The 18,570-nt window shown below is 46.9% G+C and overlaps 1 protein-coding gene across 3 annotated transcripts; it reads right to left on the bottom strand.

Annotated features, from left to right (window-relative positions):
* Positions 1-1,448: 1,448 nt before the first annotated feature.
* On the bottom strand, positions 1,449-17,838 carry LOC133897174 (flowering time control protein FCA-like). Of its 3 annotated transcripts, none has more exons than XM_062337796.1 (18): positions 17,326-17,838; positions 16,221-16,291; positions 9,515-9,593; positions 6,600-6,682; positions 6,470-6,521; positions 5,930-5,997; positions 5,612-5,678; positions 5,455-5,534; positions 5,315-5,379; positions 5,149-5,211; positions 4,511-4,670; positions 4,277-4,363; positions 3,654-4,193; positions 3,256-3,357; positions 2,961-3,179; positions 2,455-2,514; positions 2,310-2,356; positions 1,449-1,890 (listed from the first exon to the last, which is right to left on the bottom strand). In XM_062337796.1, exons 1-17 carry the CDS (start codon positions 17,651-17,653, stop codon positions 2,318-2,320), a joined length of 2,163 nt encoding a protein of 720 aa, XP_062193780.1. In that variant the 5' UTR covers positions 17,654-17,838; the 3' UTR covers positions 1,449-1,890; positions 2,310-2,317. The 3 variants fall into 3 exon arrangements, with proteins under 3 accessions (XP_062193780.1, XP_062193781.1, XP_062193782.1); XM_062337797.1 differs by having other exon boundaries at positions 3,256-3,354; positions 17,326-17,831; XM_062337798.1 differs by having other exon boundaries at positions 4,286-4,363; positions 17,326-17,831.
* Positions 17,839-18,570: the final 732 nt, after the last annotated feature.

Genomic DNA, 18,570 nt, shown 5'->3' with positions numbered 1-18,570 from the left:
GGAGCCCCATTAATCCAAGCTCTATTGCCTTACCTATAGATAAGAAAGAATCTCCTCGAGTCGACGGATATGATGGATGGAATGGATACTTTTGGTTATCTTCCGCCCGGGTGGATGACCGGTAGGAGTGAGGCTGTTTGGTTCTTGACTCCAGCATAGGAAATTTAGTTTTTGTTTTGATCAAGACTAAAATTGTGGATAAAGTTTGATTTAGAGAGTCCTAACCCTGTGAATACAGCTTAACACACAAAGAACTTCCAGTCGCATACATTGTATGACGACTATACTCGCCTTTATTATTGAGGCATTATATTTTATTGGCCACTGCCCGGTAGTCTCTCGTCCACATCACCAGAATAAACCTCTTTTACTACTAAAAGAAACATCACAAGAAAGGTTCCCATATTTGTACGCCGATGTAGCTTCCCGTACAATATTACATGAGCAATTTGGGCGAGGAGAATCAAAATAGCATTAATCTAGTGTGAGACGACAGGCAACGTGACCTGAAATCTTCACTTCCAAATCTCAACTTTAACGCGGCAGGATAGCTGATGCTGTTCAAACTATGACAGGTCAACTGGTCAAGTCTACAATTGAGTGTTAAGCATATATGCCATCTGGCACCTTGAGCACTTGTTTTGCATACGAAATGCTTGAGAAAGTGCAGAGCATTCCACGGAAGTTTTCACAGGGTGTAAAGTTGCGTAAAATGTTGCCCGTGCATTTTTTTTCTTGTGAAGTCCTCATATTATTTTGTTGTTAAAAATCCATGGGTACAAACAAAGTATATTAAGAACAAAAGAAGGATTGATTTTACATGAAAAACACTTGTGAAAGAAAAAAAACCATATATGAACTAAGATGCTCTTCACTGTATCAAGATTGTTATAGACACAAGGATTCAGAACATGCAAATAGTTCGATGATAAGATGCTATAGGTGTGATGCTACCAATCAAAACTTGAACTCTGATTCTCGTATAAAAATACTCTCACTATATGTTGTCTGTAGTCATAGCATGATCGCTCAGCAATTAGGTTGTAGCCTGCTTTCTCGACCTTAATACAATACTTTCAAAATATCCCTCCCTGTAGATCGAGTTATAGACACAAGGAAATACAATAATTTATTATACGTACATATTGTAACATGAAGTGGTAAAAAGCGGTTGTATTGATGATGCAATTTTCGTCACTCTTTAAGCATTTATGCTATTTATTGATGTGGACACCAGGCACCAGCCCCACGCAAAGTCGGTGCCTGTGGGAAGACAAATCGAATATTACATGAGCATGCTTGCTGTTGGTTCCCAGTCGTATGACTCTTAATCCCAACCGGCCTTTATGTATGTATACACCTAAGAATAACCGTAAGTGTACGACGTGCTGCTCAGATCTGAGAGTTTCCCAACAGCCAGTAACCGCCATCAAATGTTACGCGTGATCTCACAAAGGATTGCGAGCATATCAGCCGGTGCTGCACTCTGCGATAAAACAAATAGCACACAAACACACAACCAGGGGGCAATCGGCGTCAAACGTAATGTCCACAGCATTGCTGTGACATCACAAATCGAACCACAATGGAAAAGGAAAACATAAAGAAAAGACCGTGGAAAAAGACTTCTGCCAGCTCCTGCTTGGGTATACCAACCCGCTGGAAAAATACATCCGAATCAGCAACAGGGGCTCCATCATACATGGCCTAAGTTGCGATGATTTACACAGGCAGGATCTACGATCTAGATATCAATCTAAGCTAAATCCAGAGTTAAACTGATTGGGACGGGTGCCTGGCTGCGCAGGCGTTAAAGCAAACAACCGTTACAGATGGGAGGCACAAGAGCTGGGGTCAGTCCGAGTCTCTCTACCGCTTTATCATCATGACCTGAAAAAATGAACCAAAAAAATCAAGCAAAGTATAAGGGCGTCAGGGTCCCATAACACAACCCCATGCCACATCATACTAAGATATCATAAAAGGGCATTGAGAAAGTGAAGAAAGAGCTAAGAGTCCTCCCACTTTGCATTTCTCCCCACTTACTGAACCGTTACAAGGACTAAAATTATTTACTAACATGTCAAGATCTAATGTATGCAATTGTTTTGGAGGCACGGTGCCAATTATTTAAGTGAAACTATATTTCAATATGACTAACATCAGATGGACTTTGGGGCTGCTTGAGGTTACTTTCAAATCACAGCTCACAAGTTGCAATTAATTAGCTTTGCACATCGATACATTCATGCTCAATTCAAGGGTAGGTTGACAGATGCCAGGGAAGGAAACATAGTCATTCGGCATACCTGACGCCTCAACTTCTCCAAGCATGTTCTTGTGCCGCCTGAATGCCCTGCATTACGTCAACAGAATAAGTGATGCTGACTACAAATATGAATCGATGCTCATGTTTTTGAGAAAACATTTAGATAATGGAATAGACTAGACTACCTGCGGAATCCTACTGGGATCAATGGAACCAGCTGCCTGTAATTGAGTATAATTCAAGTCCTGCATAAAAGTTATGAGCTCCACAAATTCAGATCTCGTACAATTTACTATAATTCAACTGTGGTAATGTAAACACATGCCATAAGAAATTAGAAAACCAAGAAAGCCCAAAGATGAATATTGCATAAAAGAGAATCTGGCATCTTCAAACTCTACATTTCATCATTACCCTAATGTGCTTCGAGACCATATACATCAATGATATCCTTAAGAGAGTTTCATCTTATGTGCTGACAAAAAATATAAAAAAATAGAGTTTGCATGTAGTCCAAATGCAACCTACTGAAATCTATAGAAAGAGTACATGCAGCAAAAAAAAATCTACAAAGAAATCTTTTCCGTTTGGATAATATTGATCTTTTAACACCATATTTGCATACACAAAAATGCTGATATAGAACTGTAGACCATGCTAACTAGAATCTAAGACAGAACTGAATGTGCACCTGCTGTTTCATCTGCATTTGTGTTTGTCCTTGCTGTGCCTTGGGAAGTTGCTGGGTTGGTTGCATGGATGAAAGTGACCGACCCTGATATAGTGACTGACCCGGAGGTGGTGACTGAAGTTGCTGTACAACAATCTTTTGTTGGTGCTGTTGAAGCAAAAGCAGTTTCTGTTGTTGTTGCTGCTGCTCATACAGCACATATTCTTCAGGCTTCTCCCACTGAAGGGGCACAACAGCTCATAAGAATCAAACCACCAAATTTAATAAATTGAATATGGTAAGCACAGTTCCTAACCTTACTCTCATGAGTAATGCTATTGTAGTAGTATTTAAAACCTTCAGGTGAGGTATGCTCTGTCCAGTTGCAGGTTAAAGAAACTGCAGGTGACGTAACCTGCTGAGGAATTACATTAATGTTTATAGGAACAATGGAACCTGGAGCACCAGGGGTACTGGATTGCACTGGCTGTGCAGACTGACATGCAGAAAAAAACGTAACACAAAATCTTCAAATATATGTCAACCGTACAATACGGATTAGATCCAAGGAAAAAAAACAGAAAACATAGATCCAAGGAAAAAAACAGAAAACATAAACGATGGCAGGGAAAAGCAACAAAAACGGAAGTGTATACGCAGAGTGATTTCAAATGTCAAAGGTGTCTTCTAATTAAGTAACCGTGAGGAAATTACCTGCTGCTTAGGAACCTGTGCAGTGGGTTGCTGATTTAGGTTAGATTGATGCTGCATTAGTTGTAGCTGTTGCTGAAGCTGAAAAATCGCCTGCTGTGAAGACTGATAAGTGGACTGCAAAGCTGCCTGCTGTTGAAGCAGCAGCTGCGGTGCTTGTGATGGCATCTGCTGCTGGAGCATCTGAGGAGCAACACCGGTGGGAAGTTGCTGTTGGCCAGGAACAGCTTGCATGGGATTGGACTGTACAGATGAAGGCACCTGTAAAGCACCTAAAGAAGCATTCTGTTGCATCAATGGCTGTGACACAGGAGGCTGTCCAGGTAATTGCATAGATGGCATATTTTGTCCAAAAGAAACAGGTCCTGTGGATTGTGGGACATGAAGCTGCCCAATCTGTGGAATATGCCCCGGCAGCAGCTGTCCTTGCTGAGCATTCTGCAATTGTACAGGGAAATTCTGTGGTGGACCAGGTGGCTTTTGCAAGGGAAGGATCTGCTGACCTCCCAGATGATGCCCTTGTACCATGGGAGGGTTCATACCCTAAAAAGCAAAGAGTCTCATCACCAAGATATGAAACAATTTCCATGAAAGGCAAATCATGAAAAAAGGAAGTCACAATATGCCTGTGGTACCATATGTGATGAAGTTGGCACATCAGTCTGACTTGACAAGGAGCCATTTCCAGGGAATATCGGAGGCCGAAAAGCAGCCTGTCAGGTTATGGAAACAAAGGTAAGTCAATGAAACTCAGCAAAAGTAAAAGGCCGAAAAGCAGCCTGTCAGGTTATGGAAACAAAGGTAAGTAAATGAAACTCAGCATAAGTAAAACTATAACAAAGGATTAACTTGAACCATACAGTATCTGCTGATGATGTTACAGTGCCACCACTCAGAGCCAAAGGGTTGTCAGACCCAAAATTATTATATTGATTAGGTGCCATTGACCTTGGACTTGATGGATGCCAAGAGTCATGAGGCATATGTCGACCCCTTGGCTCATCGAGATTGGCTGTTGGCCTGAATAAGAAAAAATGAACAACAATAAGGAAACTCAGATGAAGTTCTAAAACTTCTCAACTAGAAGATCAAAATATGATTAGTTCAATAGACTATTTGACAAGTCAGTAGGGCAGAAAAAAGACATAATTAACAGTTGTTTCAAATTCAAGACTTTCCATTGTCTATATAACATAAATTTTATCTATCCCTACTTTTAACATCTATTGCAGATAATTCTTTTTCAGAATTACTGTGCGTACTCCTTTGGCTAATGCTTCTACAGGCAAGCTTTGGTTTTCATGATTGCACTTCAGTCAAAGCCATTAGCCTTTATTATTAGTCTAAAATGATGTTATAACTCGAAACATGCAAAAAGCTAGCTCCAAACAGCAACTCATGATGTGCAAGGAGAGACCATACAAGGTTCCTTTCACTTAAAAGTCTAAAATAATTGTTCTCTAGCAAAAAGAAGTAACTGAACAAGAGGTAGTGAGACCTGATAACAAGTGCTGCATCCAATCGAGGACTGAAACCAGGACCTCCAAATGTAGGGCCACCCCTAAGCAAAAAGGCAATTAAGACAGCAGAAACTACAATGATTATACTTATCTCAAGATTAAAAAAATATGCCGTGCAACAAAGAACAGTAACAGAAATCACACCTTGATTCTCCAGGTCTAGGCTTCTTAGGATCAGCAAATCTAATAACTAATGGTTGCTCACACCCCTAACACAACAGATACACCATAAATATAAAGAAAGCAAGCCACACAGAATCAGTTAGCTTGGCACAGAAATTTACCCTCATTATGTAAGTCCCATTAAGGGCATTCATGGCTGCCATCGCTGGCTCCCTTGATGAGAATTTGACGAAGCCACAACCTTTATATTAAATATATCACAAAACTCGCAACATAAACTTGGAATGATAGAGTAAAACGATGAAGCAGAACACAAACCTCGGCTCTGCCTCATGGCATCTCTCATAATGTAAACATCTTCCACATGACCATATGGGGCAAAAATCTGAAAAACGTATTAAACATAGATATGATTCGAAAACCATCAGCAATATATTTTTAACTGAAAAAAAATGAATTTTCATCATTTCATTGAAAAACAAACTGATGTATTAAGTATGTCCTTAATGATACACAATATATACAAGTATATGGTATTGCAGGATGGTTATGGATAGACGAGCAGTAGTTTCTACATCTACAATAATTTTTCAGATAAGCAAATCAATATCATCGATAAAGAAAAAAAAAACTTACCTCTTCAATTTCCTTTGGAGTTGCTTGCTTATTGAGGGATGCAACAAACAATTTGTGCTCAATGGACCCTACCAAAATTATTCAAAGAAAACAATGAAATCACCAAATAAGTACAACAAAAAAATGACTAGAGAAGAAAAACAGCTATCAATTAACAAGCCAAGCATATCTCACTTTCTCAATATGATTATTTTTAACTGTAAAGCCTAAAATCAAGATTGGAAAACATAATAAATTGTCTGAACATCCTACAACAAATAAAGTTATACTTCTGTAACAAGTGGCATGTAAGATGTATGTTGTTAACTTGTTTATATCTTAAGCAGCCGAAACTGGCCTCCAAGCTGCATTTTTTGAAAGAGTTTTAAAATACAACAATCAAACAATTTCAGAAAATACCATATGCTAAACAGAGAAACGTATCGTAGGAAGAAAATCATGGGAGTAGCCATTATTGCTGCCTCAAAACCAGTATCATCATATAGACAGGTCATTCATTGATAGTCAAACAACTGAATGATACAAAAACTGGAGAATTACCATGCCGTTCTCTTTCACCATCAGCATATCTAACTTGAATAGGGCCCATTGCCTGACATAACAGATGCACAGTCAATAATCTGCAAACGAAGAATGGAGCTAAACAAATAGCCAACAATGAGATACATACTCCAGGTAAAGTGTACTGGTTGTGCAGAGCTCTGATAGCCCTCTCAGCTTCTTCAGAAGTAGCATATTTAACAAAACAACAGCCTGTAAATGCAAAAATATAAATTTGATCACAAGCAGTTGCTATTTTCTGTATATCTCACTTCAATCCAAGTATATGCAATAATAGTAGAGTTAGCAAACTGCAGGACAGAAAGGGGGTATGTTTACTTTAAGGAGGCAAGTAAACTTCAACTCAACATTTTCTACTCTTACATACAAGAAAAACGACCTCCACTGCTTCACAGATCAGGAGCGGGATTTACTGACACAACTGAGCATAAAAGCCTTGAAAAGGGCAGGAAGAGTCTCCGTATTAATTTGTCCTCCACTCTACAACCCTGATGGACGGCTCTTTGATGTAGAAGTTCACATACAGATAGTTGGAACATTAGGTACAGAAATTTTACCATGCTACAGCTGACTGGTTGCACTAAAATTTGAGAAGGTAACACTGGTGTTACCAATATGATAACAAAACACAAAGCGTGTTACTTAGAACGAAAAAAAACTAAGTGTGCTTCATACATAAGAAAGCACAATGATATGTCCCTAATTCATCAGCTATGGTATAATTAGATCTCTGTCTACACTTAGTATAGTATACAGGTCAAAGCACATGGTGTTGTATAAATGGTATGGAGTTAGAGACTAGTATGTCATAGCGCCAGCATAAAAATCAACTGTCAAAGTGATAAGAGACTTGACATTGACATGACTGGGAAGTTTCTAAAGTTCAATAAAAGTTCCCTCACCACCACACAGCATATTTTGACAACAATGGCTAAAAATCTAACATACCAATTGTGAAACAAACTGCAACAAGTTGCAGCAATAATAGTGATTAATCTAGATACCACAACCAGTTGGTAAGTACATTCATGCATATATCAAACAAGCCACCAAATTGACATGACCTTGCAACAAGCAAAATCACTAAGCTCTATCTGGTGTTCCATGGGGAGGCTTTACAGCTGCACCCTACGAACAATGCATTGAGTAGAAAAAGAAAGAATTGTGTATGGTAAAACCATAAAAGGATACACATACTGAAATAATCTGGAGAATACACCCAACAATACTATTGAGAAATGTCGTTATAGAAGACTTCAACAATGCCCCAAAAGGCTTTCTAAGAAAATCTAATTCAGCTCAGCAACACACTATGTTATAGTAGGGATGAAAAGCAACAGCCTTAAAGTGCGACGTCAATTCACTCAACACTGACAGCAGGCATGAAATATAGCCCTCTTGGTACATAGTAAAAAGTTCAGCCATTAAATAACAATGATAATCTGTCAGAACACAGGGTCCATTAATACTTGCTGAACATGACAGTACACTAACAATAATGAGCAACACAATTGATCCATCTAACATATCCACCACACTGCAGTCTATTCATCATCATGAGAGACGCATACTTACGATCTCAAACAGTTAAATGATTATCTCTTAAGATGGCAATCAAGTCATGCGTGATAATGAAAAGATATCCACAATGTCCATCATAGAAAGGGCGTTGAACAATTAAGATGTACATTTATCACATAAGTAAATGGACCTAGGATCAGTATTCAATTTCAACTTTCCCTATGATAGGAACATAAGCTACAACAATCATTCCAACAAGAACAAAAAGGTGCAAGGACTTTCATGTGCATTCTCCTCGGCTGCATGGCAAATGATCCGATTCAGAATTAGTTATCCTGCTAAACTCAAAGCCCTCCATACACAGCAGTTACATAGATAACGCTTGTGTAAATCAAATAGTTTCGAGTTTGGAGCGAAGATCACCACATAATAGATGAATCGTGATTCGGTAGGTTTCCGTACTTACATTAGATGTAGCATGCGCGGTACTGGTATCTCATCATGTGCCATTTTTACTCAAACTCCAAAATTATAGAACTAAAATTGTCATCCCCAACAGTACCAGACCAAGTTCATCATACAGCTGGAAACAGTAATATGAAGATTGCACTTTTTTGATATATTCCATACAAACAGAGAGTATCGCTGTCGCCGTAACAGTTTTCATGTCCAACAACATCATCCAGTCAGGGAACATGCCACCCACACTAATCGCATCCAAAAATTACACACAAACATTCACAAAATGCATTACAGCCACAGCATGCCACCATCAAACCAGAACTCACAAGATCCATTATTTTCAAAGAACCAGGCTGTCAGGGCCACCCATGACATAGATTGGTGCCCATGTAACCAGATGACTCTAGATTGGTGATGCACATAATACGTGACAATCATTTCCAAACACCATGGGTCCATGAAAACCACACAACCTGTGATCAATCAGGACAGAACTACACAGCTATACTGCATCATCCAATCACTTATGTATCAAGGGATTCAATCACTCGCATTAAGGGATTCCACACCGTGCAATTCATGATTACATGAATAACAAAGTCTTAAACCATGAAAGGCGAAGGACGGAAAGTTTGTCTTAATTCATTAAAAGGTTATCTGTTCTTGCATCACATTAAAGACAAATAGATGCAAAGGTGAAACAGCACCCTCATTGCTGCTGGAACTACAGAGGACATCCAGAAGATCAATATGACCTAAAGAAAGATTTAGGTACCAAATCTGCTGCCTTGTCTAGCAGTAGAGTGGAAGCTAGTTAGGTTGCAGTAATCAGCGGAAGTGACAAATAGGCGCTTCCATTCTTGTCTTCTACTGAATCCACAGGAGACAAACAGAATGGAAGCGCAGGAAATGAAAATCAAGAAGCATCACATCTAACTGAGAGAAGATGCAACCTTGTTGCCCCTATTACCTCTCAGAAACCTGAAAACAAGAGAAATACTGGCATTGTGATAATATAACAAAAACAAACTTATAGCACACCTTGTTGTTCACCAGTCTTCCTATCCTTGATTAAAGCAACTTCAAGAACATCTCCATGGTCCTCAAATAAAGGCCGGACCTGAAGACAAGAGAAATATCTCTCACAAACTGAACATCATAATAAGAAAACTAAATAACAAAAAATAAAACGTAAAAGACAGGAAAGGTAACTAAATGCTTGACTAGCTTAGTGCAATCTTCAATTGTCAGCCAAATAAGTTTATTTGACTAATGCAATGCTCATGGTGGAGCTGAAATCAGAAAACTAACAGGAGTAGGCAATAACTAGCTAGAGGCAGCTTTACCAAGCTCTTAAGGGTGTGATTGGTTCCCTCATGGACCGTATATGCAGGCTGAGCAAAGTCATTTGTTAAAAAGAAGAGTGATTGGTTGGTTGTATCTGACTGGACAGACTGAGCTAAATTTCTGTTTGGCTGACTGAATTTAAGGTCGTATGAGCGGATGCAAGAATTGAAATTGTGATTGGATGCTAGCATGAAGGTGATTTTGTGATACTGACAAGTGCGCCCGCCTGCATGAGTGGATGCAGGAGCCTACATCCAGCGGGCCATGCTACAAAGGGAACTCGATTCTAGCATCCCTCTCAGGCCAGACTGCGGACGTACATTTGCATCCGTCGGGCCAAGCTAGAATAGTGTATGCAGGTAACCAAACATGCTTCTCCCTAAAGATTATATGCATCCGCTGATGGGATAAGTCCTTGTGCAGTCTTTGTGGGGCTGCCACATGGTGGTCTTGCTGCCCATATGCTTTAGGACAGCATCTAGGACATTAGGACAGCATCTAGGACACTAGGACAGCATCTTAGACTAGCATCTTGGCATATGCTTGGCTGGCCATGGGCCTATAAATATGTATCCCCAACCCCTCAGGTTGGTATGGCATTTGTGTGAGAAATAGAAAAAATTGCCCCAACTCCTAGTGTCATCCTCTCTCGATGAGAGTAAGAATTCTTCTACTACCAAGAGTAAGAATTCAGCGACTAACAAGTGGTATCAGAGCCTGTTTATCCTGTAGCCTGAGCATCTCCTGCTCATCTCCCCCCTCAGCCTCACAACAGCCCCAGCTAAGAGCAGCAGCAGCCCCGATTGCTCCTGCTCACCCCTCTCCCTCTGCGCAGAGCAGCAGTAGCTCGTCTGAAGCAGCCCTCTCCCCACGCAGCAGCCCTTCCCCGGTAGCGCGTCATGTCCGCAGGGCAGTCTCAGCGCTCGGTCGCCTCGAGCACGCGGCGTCGGCAGGAGGCCGAACTTGCCGCGGCAGAGGAACGCGAGCGAGCGGCGGCAGAGACCGCTGCGGCGGCGGCAAGGGCGTCGAGGCTGGCAGCGGCGGAGCTAGCAGCAGCCAGAGCGGAGGCAGAAGCAGCGGCGGCGGCGGTTGCAGCGCGTGCAGCGGCAGCGGAGGTCGAGGCTCTGCGCGGCAGCACCGGCAGCTCCATTTCTGCTGACGACAGCGCCAACGCGGACCTCGAGCTGCCGGAGGCAGAGGCAGCGCGAGAGCGGGCGGCACAGTGGGCAGCGGCGCACGCCCACGAGCGGGGCGGCAGCCCAGACAGGCGCGGACGCGCCGGCGGCGCTCCTGGAGGAGGCGCGCACGGCAACGGTGGCGGACGGGTCGATGGAGAGCGCGGCCTTTACAGGCGGCGTGGCTCTCTCTCCCCGGATCGGTACCGTGGTCACCACGGGTTCCAGGCTGTTGTCAGGGACGTCGGCCCCGGCGGTGGGTGGCCTACCCTCACTAAGACCAACTACGTCGAGTGGGCTGCGGTGATGAGGGTAAAGCTCCAGGTGCGGCACATGTGGGAGGCAGTCCGGTACGGCGACGTCGACTACGACCAGGATCGACGGGCGCTGGATGCCCTCATCGCAGCAGTCCCGTCCGAGATGCAGTTCTCGCTTACCAATAAGCGGACTGCCAAGGAGGCTTGGGACGCCATCGCTGCGGCACGCATCGGCAGCGACCGCGCCCGCAAGTCCACACTGCAGGCACTTCGCAAGGAGTGGAAGAACCTGGCCTTCAAGCCAGGTGAGGACGTTGATGACTTTGCTCTCCGTCTCAACACTCTGTTGCAGAAGATGGTGCAGTTCGGCGATGACACCTACGGCGAGGAGAGAGCTGTCGAAAAGCTCTTCCGTTGCGTCCCCGAGAAGTACAAGCAGATGGCTCGCTCGATCGAGTCTCTGCTGGATCTCTCCACGATGTCGATCGAGGAGGCGATAGGTCGCCTCAAGGTTGTCGACAGCGATGAGCCACAATCTCTCTCGGGGCCCATCACCACTGGCGGGAAGCTCCTTCTCACTCGGGAGCAGTGGGATGCCTGCCAGGGTGACCGGAGGAAGGGGGAGCCTTCTTCCACGACAGGCGGCCGCAAGCGTGGCAAGCCGCGCAAGGCGCGCAGAGACGCCCAGGCCGGGGCGTGAGGACGTGCCGAGGGTGATGCCCGCGGAGGCGCCCAGGGCGGCGCCGCCGGCAAGCACAAGCCGGCACGAGACGACACCTGCCGCAACTGCGGCCGGCTTGGCCATTGGGCCAAGGACTGTCGTCAGCCACGACGCGGCCAGGCCCACGTCGCACAGGCGGAGGAGGAGGAGCTGGCTCTGTTCATGGCTCATGCGAGCATAGAGCTACCTCCAGCGGCACCGGCCGCAGCTGCTCTCCTCCACCTTGACGAGCCAAAAGCACACGCCCTCCTCGGCGACGGCTCCGGCAACGACAAGACTGACGGGTGGTGCCTCGACACCGAAGCCACCCATCACATGACCGGTCGCCGGGAGTTCTTCACCGAGCTTGACTCTAGCGTCCGAGGCTCCGTCAAATTTGGGGATGCCTCCGGCGTGGAGATCAAGGGCGTCGGTTCCGTCATCTTCACCGCCGTGTCTGGTGAGCACAGGCTGCTCACCGGAGTCTACTACATTCCCGCGTTGAGGAACTCTATCATCAGCTTGGGACAGCTGGATGAGAACGGTTCGCGCGTGGTTGTTGAGGATGGAGTCATGAGGATTTGGGATCGCCGTCGTCGCCTTCTTGCCAAGGTAACCAGAGGCACAAATCGACTCTACGTCCTTAACGTGCAGGTGGCACAACCCCTCTGTCTCGCCGCTCGTCGGGACGACGAGGCGTGGCAGTGGCACGAGCGCTTCGGACACCTTCACTTCGAGGCCCTGAAGCGGCTCAGTGCCGCAGAGATGGTGCGAGGCCTGCCGTGCCTCGACCATGTGGAGCAGCTCTGCGACGTCTGCGTGTTGACGAAGCAGAGACGACTCCCCTTTCCCCAGCGGACGAGCTTCCGAGCCAAGGAGAGGCTCGAGCTTGTGCACAGGGACTTGTGTGGCCCGGTGACACCGGCCACACCGGGAGGACGACGCTACTTCCTGCTGCTCGTCGACGACCTCTCCCGCTACATGTGGGTGATGGTCCTCGGCAGCAAGGGAGAGGCTGCGGACGCCATCAGGCGTGCGCAGGCTGCTGCGGAGGCGGAGTGCGGCCGCAAGCTGCGCGTGCTGCGCACCGACAACGGCGGCGAATTCACGGCGGCTGAATTCGCGTCGTACTGCGCTGATAAGGGCATTCAGCGCCACTACTCCGCGCCGTACAGCCCGCAGCAGAACGGCGTCGTCGAGCGGCGCAACCAGACGGTTGTGGGGATGGCTCGGGCCCTCCTCAAGCAGAGGGGGATGCCGGCTGTCTTCTGGGGAGAGACGGTGGTGACGGCCGTCTACATCCTCAACCGCTCGCCTACCAAGGCGCTCGACGGCAGGACGCCGTACGAGGCTTGGCATGGGCGCAAGCCGGCGGTCTCCCACTTGCGGGTCTTCGGCTACCTCGCGTTCGCCAAGGAGCTTGGCCATATCAGCAAGCTCGACGACAGGAGCACTCCGGGAGTGTTCATAGGCTACGCGGAGGGCTCGAAGGCCTACCGCATCCTCGACCCGAAGACACAGCGTGTGCACACGGCGCGCGACGTTGTGTTCAATGAAGGGCGAGGATGGGCGTGGGACAAGGCGATGGACGACAGATCAGCTCCGACGTACGACGACTTCACTGTCGAGTACGTCCACTTCGAGGGAGCTGGGGGAGTAGGCATCTCTTCTTCGACGAGCGTGTCTACCCCAGTCCCCGAGCCTCCACCGACCCCGGCGCCTGCTACTTCGACAGCACCACGTTCTCCAGCCAGGACCTCGGCTGCGATGAGTTCTTCGCCGGCTCCACCACAGCCGGCAACGCCACGCACTCCAGCACCGACAGGCACCTCTCCGGGCACGTCTACTCCAACACCAGCTCGTGTCGAGCACAGCCCGGTTGAGCTCGCTACTCCGCTCTCTCACGACGAGGAGCGCATCGACGCGTACCACGACGGCGAGCCGTTGCGGTACCGTACGATGGAGAACCTTCTCGGTGACCAGCCGGTGCCGGGACTGGTGCCTCACGATCTGGAGGCGCAGTTGCACCTTGCGTGTGACGACGGCGAGCCTCGGTCGTTTGCAGAGGCCGAGAAACACGCGGCATGGCGCGCCGCGATGCAGTTGGAGATGGATGCGGTTGAGGAGAACCGCACCTGGGAGCTTGCTGACCTCCCTCGTGGTCACCGAGCGATCACCCTTAAGTGGGTGTTCAAGCTGAAGAGGGATGAAGCCGGCGCCATCGTCAAGCACAAGGCTCGCTTGGTGGCACGAGGTTTCGTGCAGCAGGAGGGGGTCGACTTCGACGACGCCTTCGCTCCCGTAGCACGGATGGAGTCCGTGCGACTCCTCCTTGCGCTAGCTGCCCAGGAGGGCTGGCGTGTTCATCACATGGACGTCAAGTCGGCGTTCCTTAACGGCGACTTGAAGGAGGAGGTCTACGTGCACCAGCCGCCGGGATTTACGATCCCCGGCAAGGAGGGCAAGGTGCTCCGCCTGCGCAAGGCCCTCTATGGCTTGCGGCAGGCACCGAGGTCGTGGAATGCCAAGTTGGATTCCACGCTAAAAGGGATGGGCTTCGAGCAAAGCCCGCACGAGGCGGCCATCTACCGACGGGGCAGTGGAGGAACTGCTCTGCTGGTGGGTGTCTACGTCGACGACTTGGTGATCACCGGCATCAAGGATGCGGAGGTGGCGGCATTCAAGGAAGAGATGAAGGCCACCTTCCAGATGAGTGACCTGGGACCTCTCTCCTTCTACCTGGGGATCGAGGTGCACCAGGATGACTCCGGGATCACGCTTCGACAGACCGCCTACGCCAAGCGCGTCGTTGAGCTAGCTGGGCTCACCGACTGCAACCCAGCTCTCACTCCGATGGAGGAGAGGCTGAAGCTGAGCCGCGACAGCACGACGGAGGAGGTGGACGCTACGCAGTACCGGCGTCTTGTGGGGAGCCTTCGCTACCTCGCCCACACACGGCCGGACTTGGCATTCTCCGTCGGCTACGTTAGTCGGTTCATGCAGCGACCGACGACGGAGCACCAGCAGGCTGTGAAGAGGATCATCCGCTACGTTGCGGGGACTCTCGACCACGGCCTCTACTACCCTAGGTGCCCTGGGGCGGCACACTTCGTCGGGTACAGCGACAGCGACCACGCCGGCGACATCGACACCAGCAAGAGCACGAGCGGGATCCTCTTCTTCCTCGGCAAGTGTCTCGTTAGCTGGCAGTCGGTCAAGCAGCAGGTGGTGGCCCTGTCCAGCTGCGAGGCCGAGTACATAGCGGCCTCCACCGCTTCGACTCAGGCGCTCTGGCTCGCTCGACTGCTTGGTGATCTCCTCGGCAGAGACACTAGAGCGGTGGAGCTCAGGGTGGACAGCAAGTCCGCTCTAGCCCTGGCAAAGAACCCCGTTTTCCATGAACGGAGCAAGCACATCCGGGTGAGGTACCACTTCATCCGAGGCTGTTTGGAGGAAGGGAGCATCAAGGCGAGCTACATCAACACCAAGGATCAGCTTGCGGACCTGCTCACCAAGCCTCTTGGGAGGCTCAAGTTCCTTGAGCTCTGCTCCAGGACCGGGATGGTTCAATCTTCCCACAAGACGACGCACAAGACTTAGGGGGAGAATGATGGGATAAGTCCTTGTGCAGTCTTTGTGGGGCTGCCACATGGTGGTCTTGCTGCCCATATGCTTTAGGACAGCATCTAGGACATTAGGACAGCATCTAGGACACTAGGACAGCATCTTAGACTAGCATCTTGGCATATGCTTGGCTGGCCATGGGCCTATAAATATGTATCCCCAACCCCTCAGGTTGGTATGGCATTTGTGTGAGAAATAGAAAAAATTGCCCCAACTCCTAGTGTCATCCTCTCTCGATGAGAGTAAGAATTCTTCTACTACCAAGAGTAAGAATTCAGCGACTAACATCCGCCAGGCCTGGATCCTCCCATGCAGGCAACCAATCAGCCCGTATGATTCATTCTAAAATGTGCACATTTATGAGCTAATAATTTTTATTTTTGAGAAATAAAACTATGTTTTATCTTGTAAGGTACATTACAGAGCTTTTAAGTTAGAAGCATCTAGTTCATTTAGTGCACAGTGATAAACTTAGATAAAAACAACCCCCAAACAATGAGTACAAAGGCAGCCTTTTGATTTCTATCCAGCAAAATCACGTCTTCAGCTCAGGAAGAATAAAGTAAAAAAAAAAAGATACTAGCAGAACATAAAGTATTTACTATTCAAGAAAGAGAAGATACTAGCGTCTAAGTAATACTCACATCATCTTCAGTTGCTGTCCTCGGAACAGACCCAATAAAAAGTTTAACATAATTACTTTTGCTATCATGATCTGCAGGAAATTTTCAAGAGGAATATCAATATTTTGTGAATGAAAGGGTATAAGTCTAACAACAACAACAACAACAAAGCCTTTGTCCCAACCAACTTGGGGTAGACTAGAGATGAAACCCACAAGATTCAACTAAAAAGATGATGAGAAAAAAATATATATTACTAAAGGGTATAAGTCTAAGCTTAAAAAAAAAACTCTACTTAAGCTCGTTCACATATAAAACATAGCCAGATGCTATTTCTGACATGGAATTATTAATTCATTAATTCTTCCATGATTTCTACAAAGATAATTAGTTGAATAGCTTTGAATTGAGAAGCATACTGCAAAGCTAAAAGGAAAAGAACAATTCTGAGAAATTTTTGGGACCAATCAATGAAACTTAAGTTTAGTGACCGAGGAGCATTAGGGTACCAAAGGTAAAATTAGTTGGTACTCATGTTTGAACTTGTTAGCTGAATACCAACCCTTGGGCTTAAACAGATCTGTCCAATTTGAAACCGTTGAGAAACTATAAATTTCCAATAGCTTACCTCAAGAATAGACCTGAGAGGTATCTTAGTTCACACTGCTAGAAGAATTTAACCTTACAACAAAATGGTAGTGTGGCTATCCTTCCCTGCCTACATCAAATACTGGACAAGGCGAGCCCTACACATAAGAAAGAACTGAAAAGCCTCCATGAAAAAGGTCGCATGGTTTCTGCTGTGTTAGAGCACATGCCGCTAGCGCCATATTATGCAACTGGGTGCTGCTATGCGTCCAATTGGACCGATTTGTCATATCCCAGCATTGACTTGTCTGTTTTTACCGAGATTTTTTGAAGAAAGTTGATTGAATTTGGGTCAAAAGTTTCAGACGTCAACTAAGGTAGAAATAATGGCCGGTTCCTCAGCACCAAAACCCAATCGTGCCTAAGTAACCTAAATTAAGTATCCGTTTCCCTCCTTTTCCGGCTAGGATCGGAAATCCTATATGTTCCCCCTAGCAATACCAAAGAGCCTAAAAGGCCCCAATATTCTGGAACAAACCTGAGAAATCTCCACGGCCTCCACCGCGTCCGCCGCTGTAGCGGTTCCTCGGTTCGCCGAAGTCATCTCCACCGCCACCGCCTCTATACCCTCCACCCCCGCCTCCGCCTCCGCCTCCGCCGCCAGAATAGTCGGAAAAGCCACGGTACGGGTGGAACCTCCCACCCCCGCCACCGCCACCGCCGTCTCCCCCTCCGCTGGAGGAGTAGCGGTGGGGCGGGCTACTTCCCCCGCCGCTGCCGGACCAGCGGGAGGGGCCGCGCTGGAGCCGCCCGCCAGAGCGGTCTCCGCCCGAGGGGCCGCCGGAGCGGTCGCTGCCGCGGTGCATGTGGGGAGCTAGGGTTTTGCGAGGAAGCGGCTGGAGAACGAGGGGCGACTGGGCGAGGCGCAGCGACGCGAGTGGCGAGAGCCCGTGGATTTGGGAATTTTCGTACAAGAATTGGGTTTCGCTTCGTGTCGTGTCGATGGACAGCCAATGGCTGCCTGGATTTATCCGTGGACCGGATCGGATCGGGTCAACGGGCGACCGGATCAGATCGGGTCGACACAGGTGCTCGCGCGTTTTGTTTTCCAGTAGCGCCCGGATTACCTCAGCTTAGGCCTTCTCCGAGAGCATCGGCATCTTCATCCACATTACTGTTGTCGGTCATCTGGTCTCCAATAGAGTCGGTATTTGGTCCTACAGTTTTGTATGTATCGGTATTTTAGGGCTGGTGGTCGGCAAATTTGTCGAAGGTTTTGAGGATCCGTATCACTGTTCTCTGAATATGTTTGTGGGTCCTAAGGGAGAAGGAAAGTAATAGAAGGTAGAAAATAAAGTAGTTGTTGAAGATAAAAAAATAGAAGATATTGTAATAGTGTAAGAGAATGCTGTAATAGTATTATAGGGAATGAATTTAGAGTATCTGTTAGAGATAACTTTAGGCTAGTACAAATGCTTATGTGTTCGGTCATATTTCTTTGTGTGCATTGAAGTCTCTAGCCTTCAATCCCTTTCTAGCTTATGTATAGACGCGTATACATATGTGTGATAGAAGTATAAAGTGTATGGATAGTGTGTCCTCGTTTATCATAAAAAAGTAATATTTATAATATGTTGATTTTCTTCTATAATTGTTTTTTTTAGTTGGATAGAGAGATTTGGTAAGGGTCTTCAGATGATTGATGACGGGTTAGGTTTCTCGAGTACACATAGAACAAAGCGTATTCGTAACATTTAGTGAAAAAATTCAGCTCAGTCCAAAT

The sequence above is a fragment of the Phragmites australis genome, chromosome 17, assembly GCF_958298935.1.
Source record: "Phragmites australis chromosome 17, lpPhrAust1.1, whole genome shotgun sequence".
NCBI classification, from domain to species: Eukaryota; Viridiplantae; Streptophyta; class Magnoliopsida; order Poales; family Poaceae; genus Phragmites; species Phragmites australis.
This window is presented reverse-complemented; position numbering and strand designations above follow the sequence as displayed.

Coding starts and splice junctions, on each gene's coding strand:
- LOC133897174 (XM_062337796.1), bottom strand. CDS start 17,653: ATGCACCGCGGCAGCGACCGCTCCGGCGGCCCCTCGGGCGGAGACCGC. Junction 4,364..4,510: donor TAACATCATCAGCAGATACT/GTATGGTTCAAG, acceptor ATAACCTGACAG/GCTGCTTTTCGGCCTCCGAT. Junction 2,515..2,960: donor AAATGCAGATGAAACAGCAG/GTGCACATTCAG, acceptor ACTTTTATGCAG/GACTTGAATTATACTCAATT.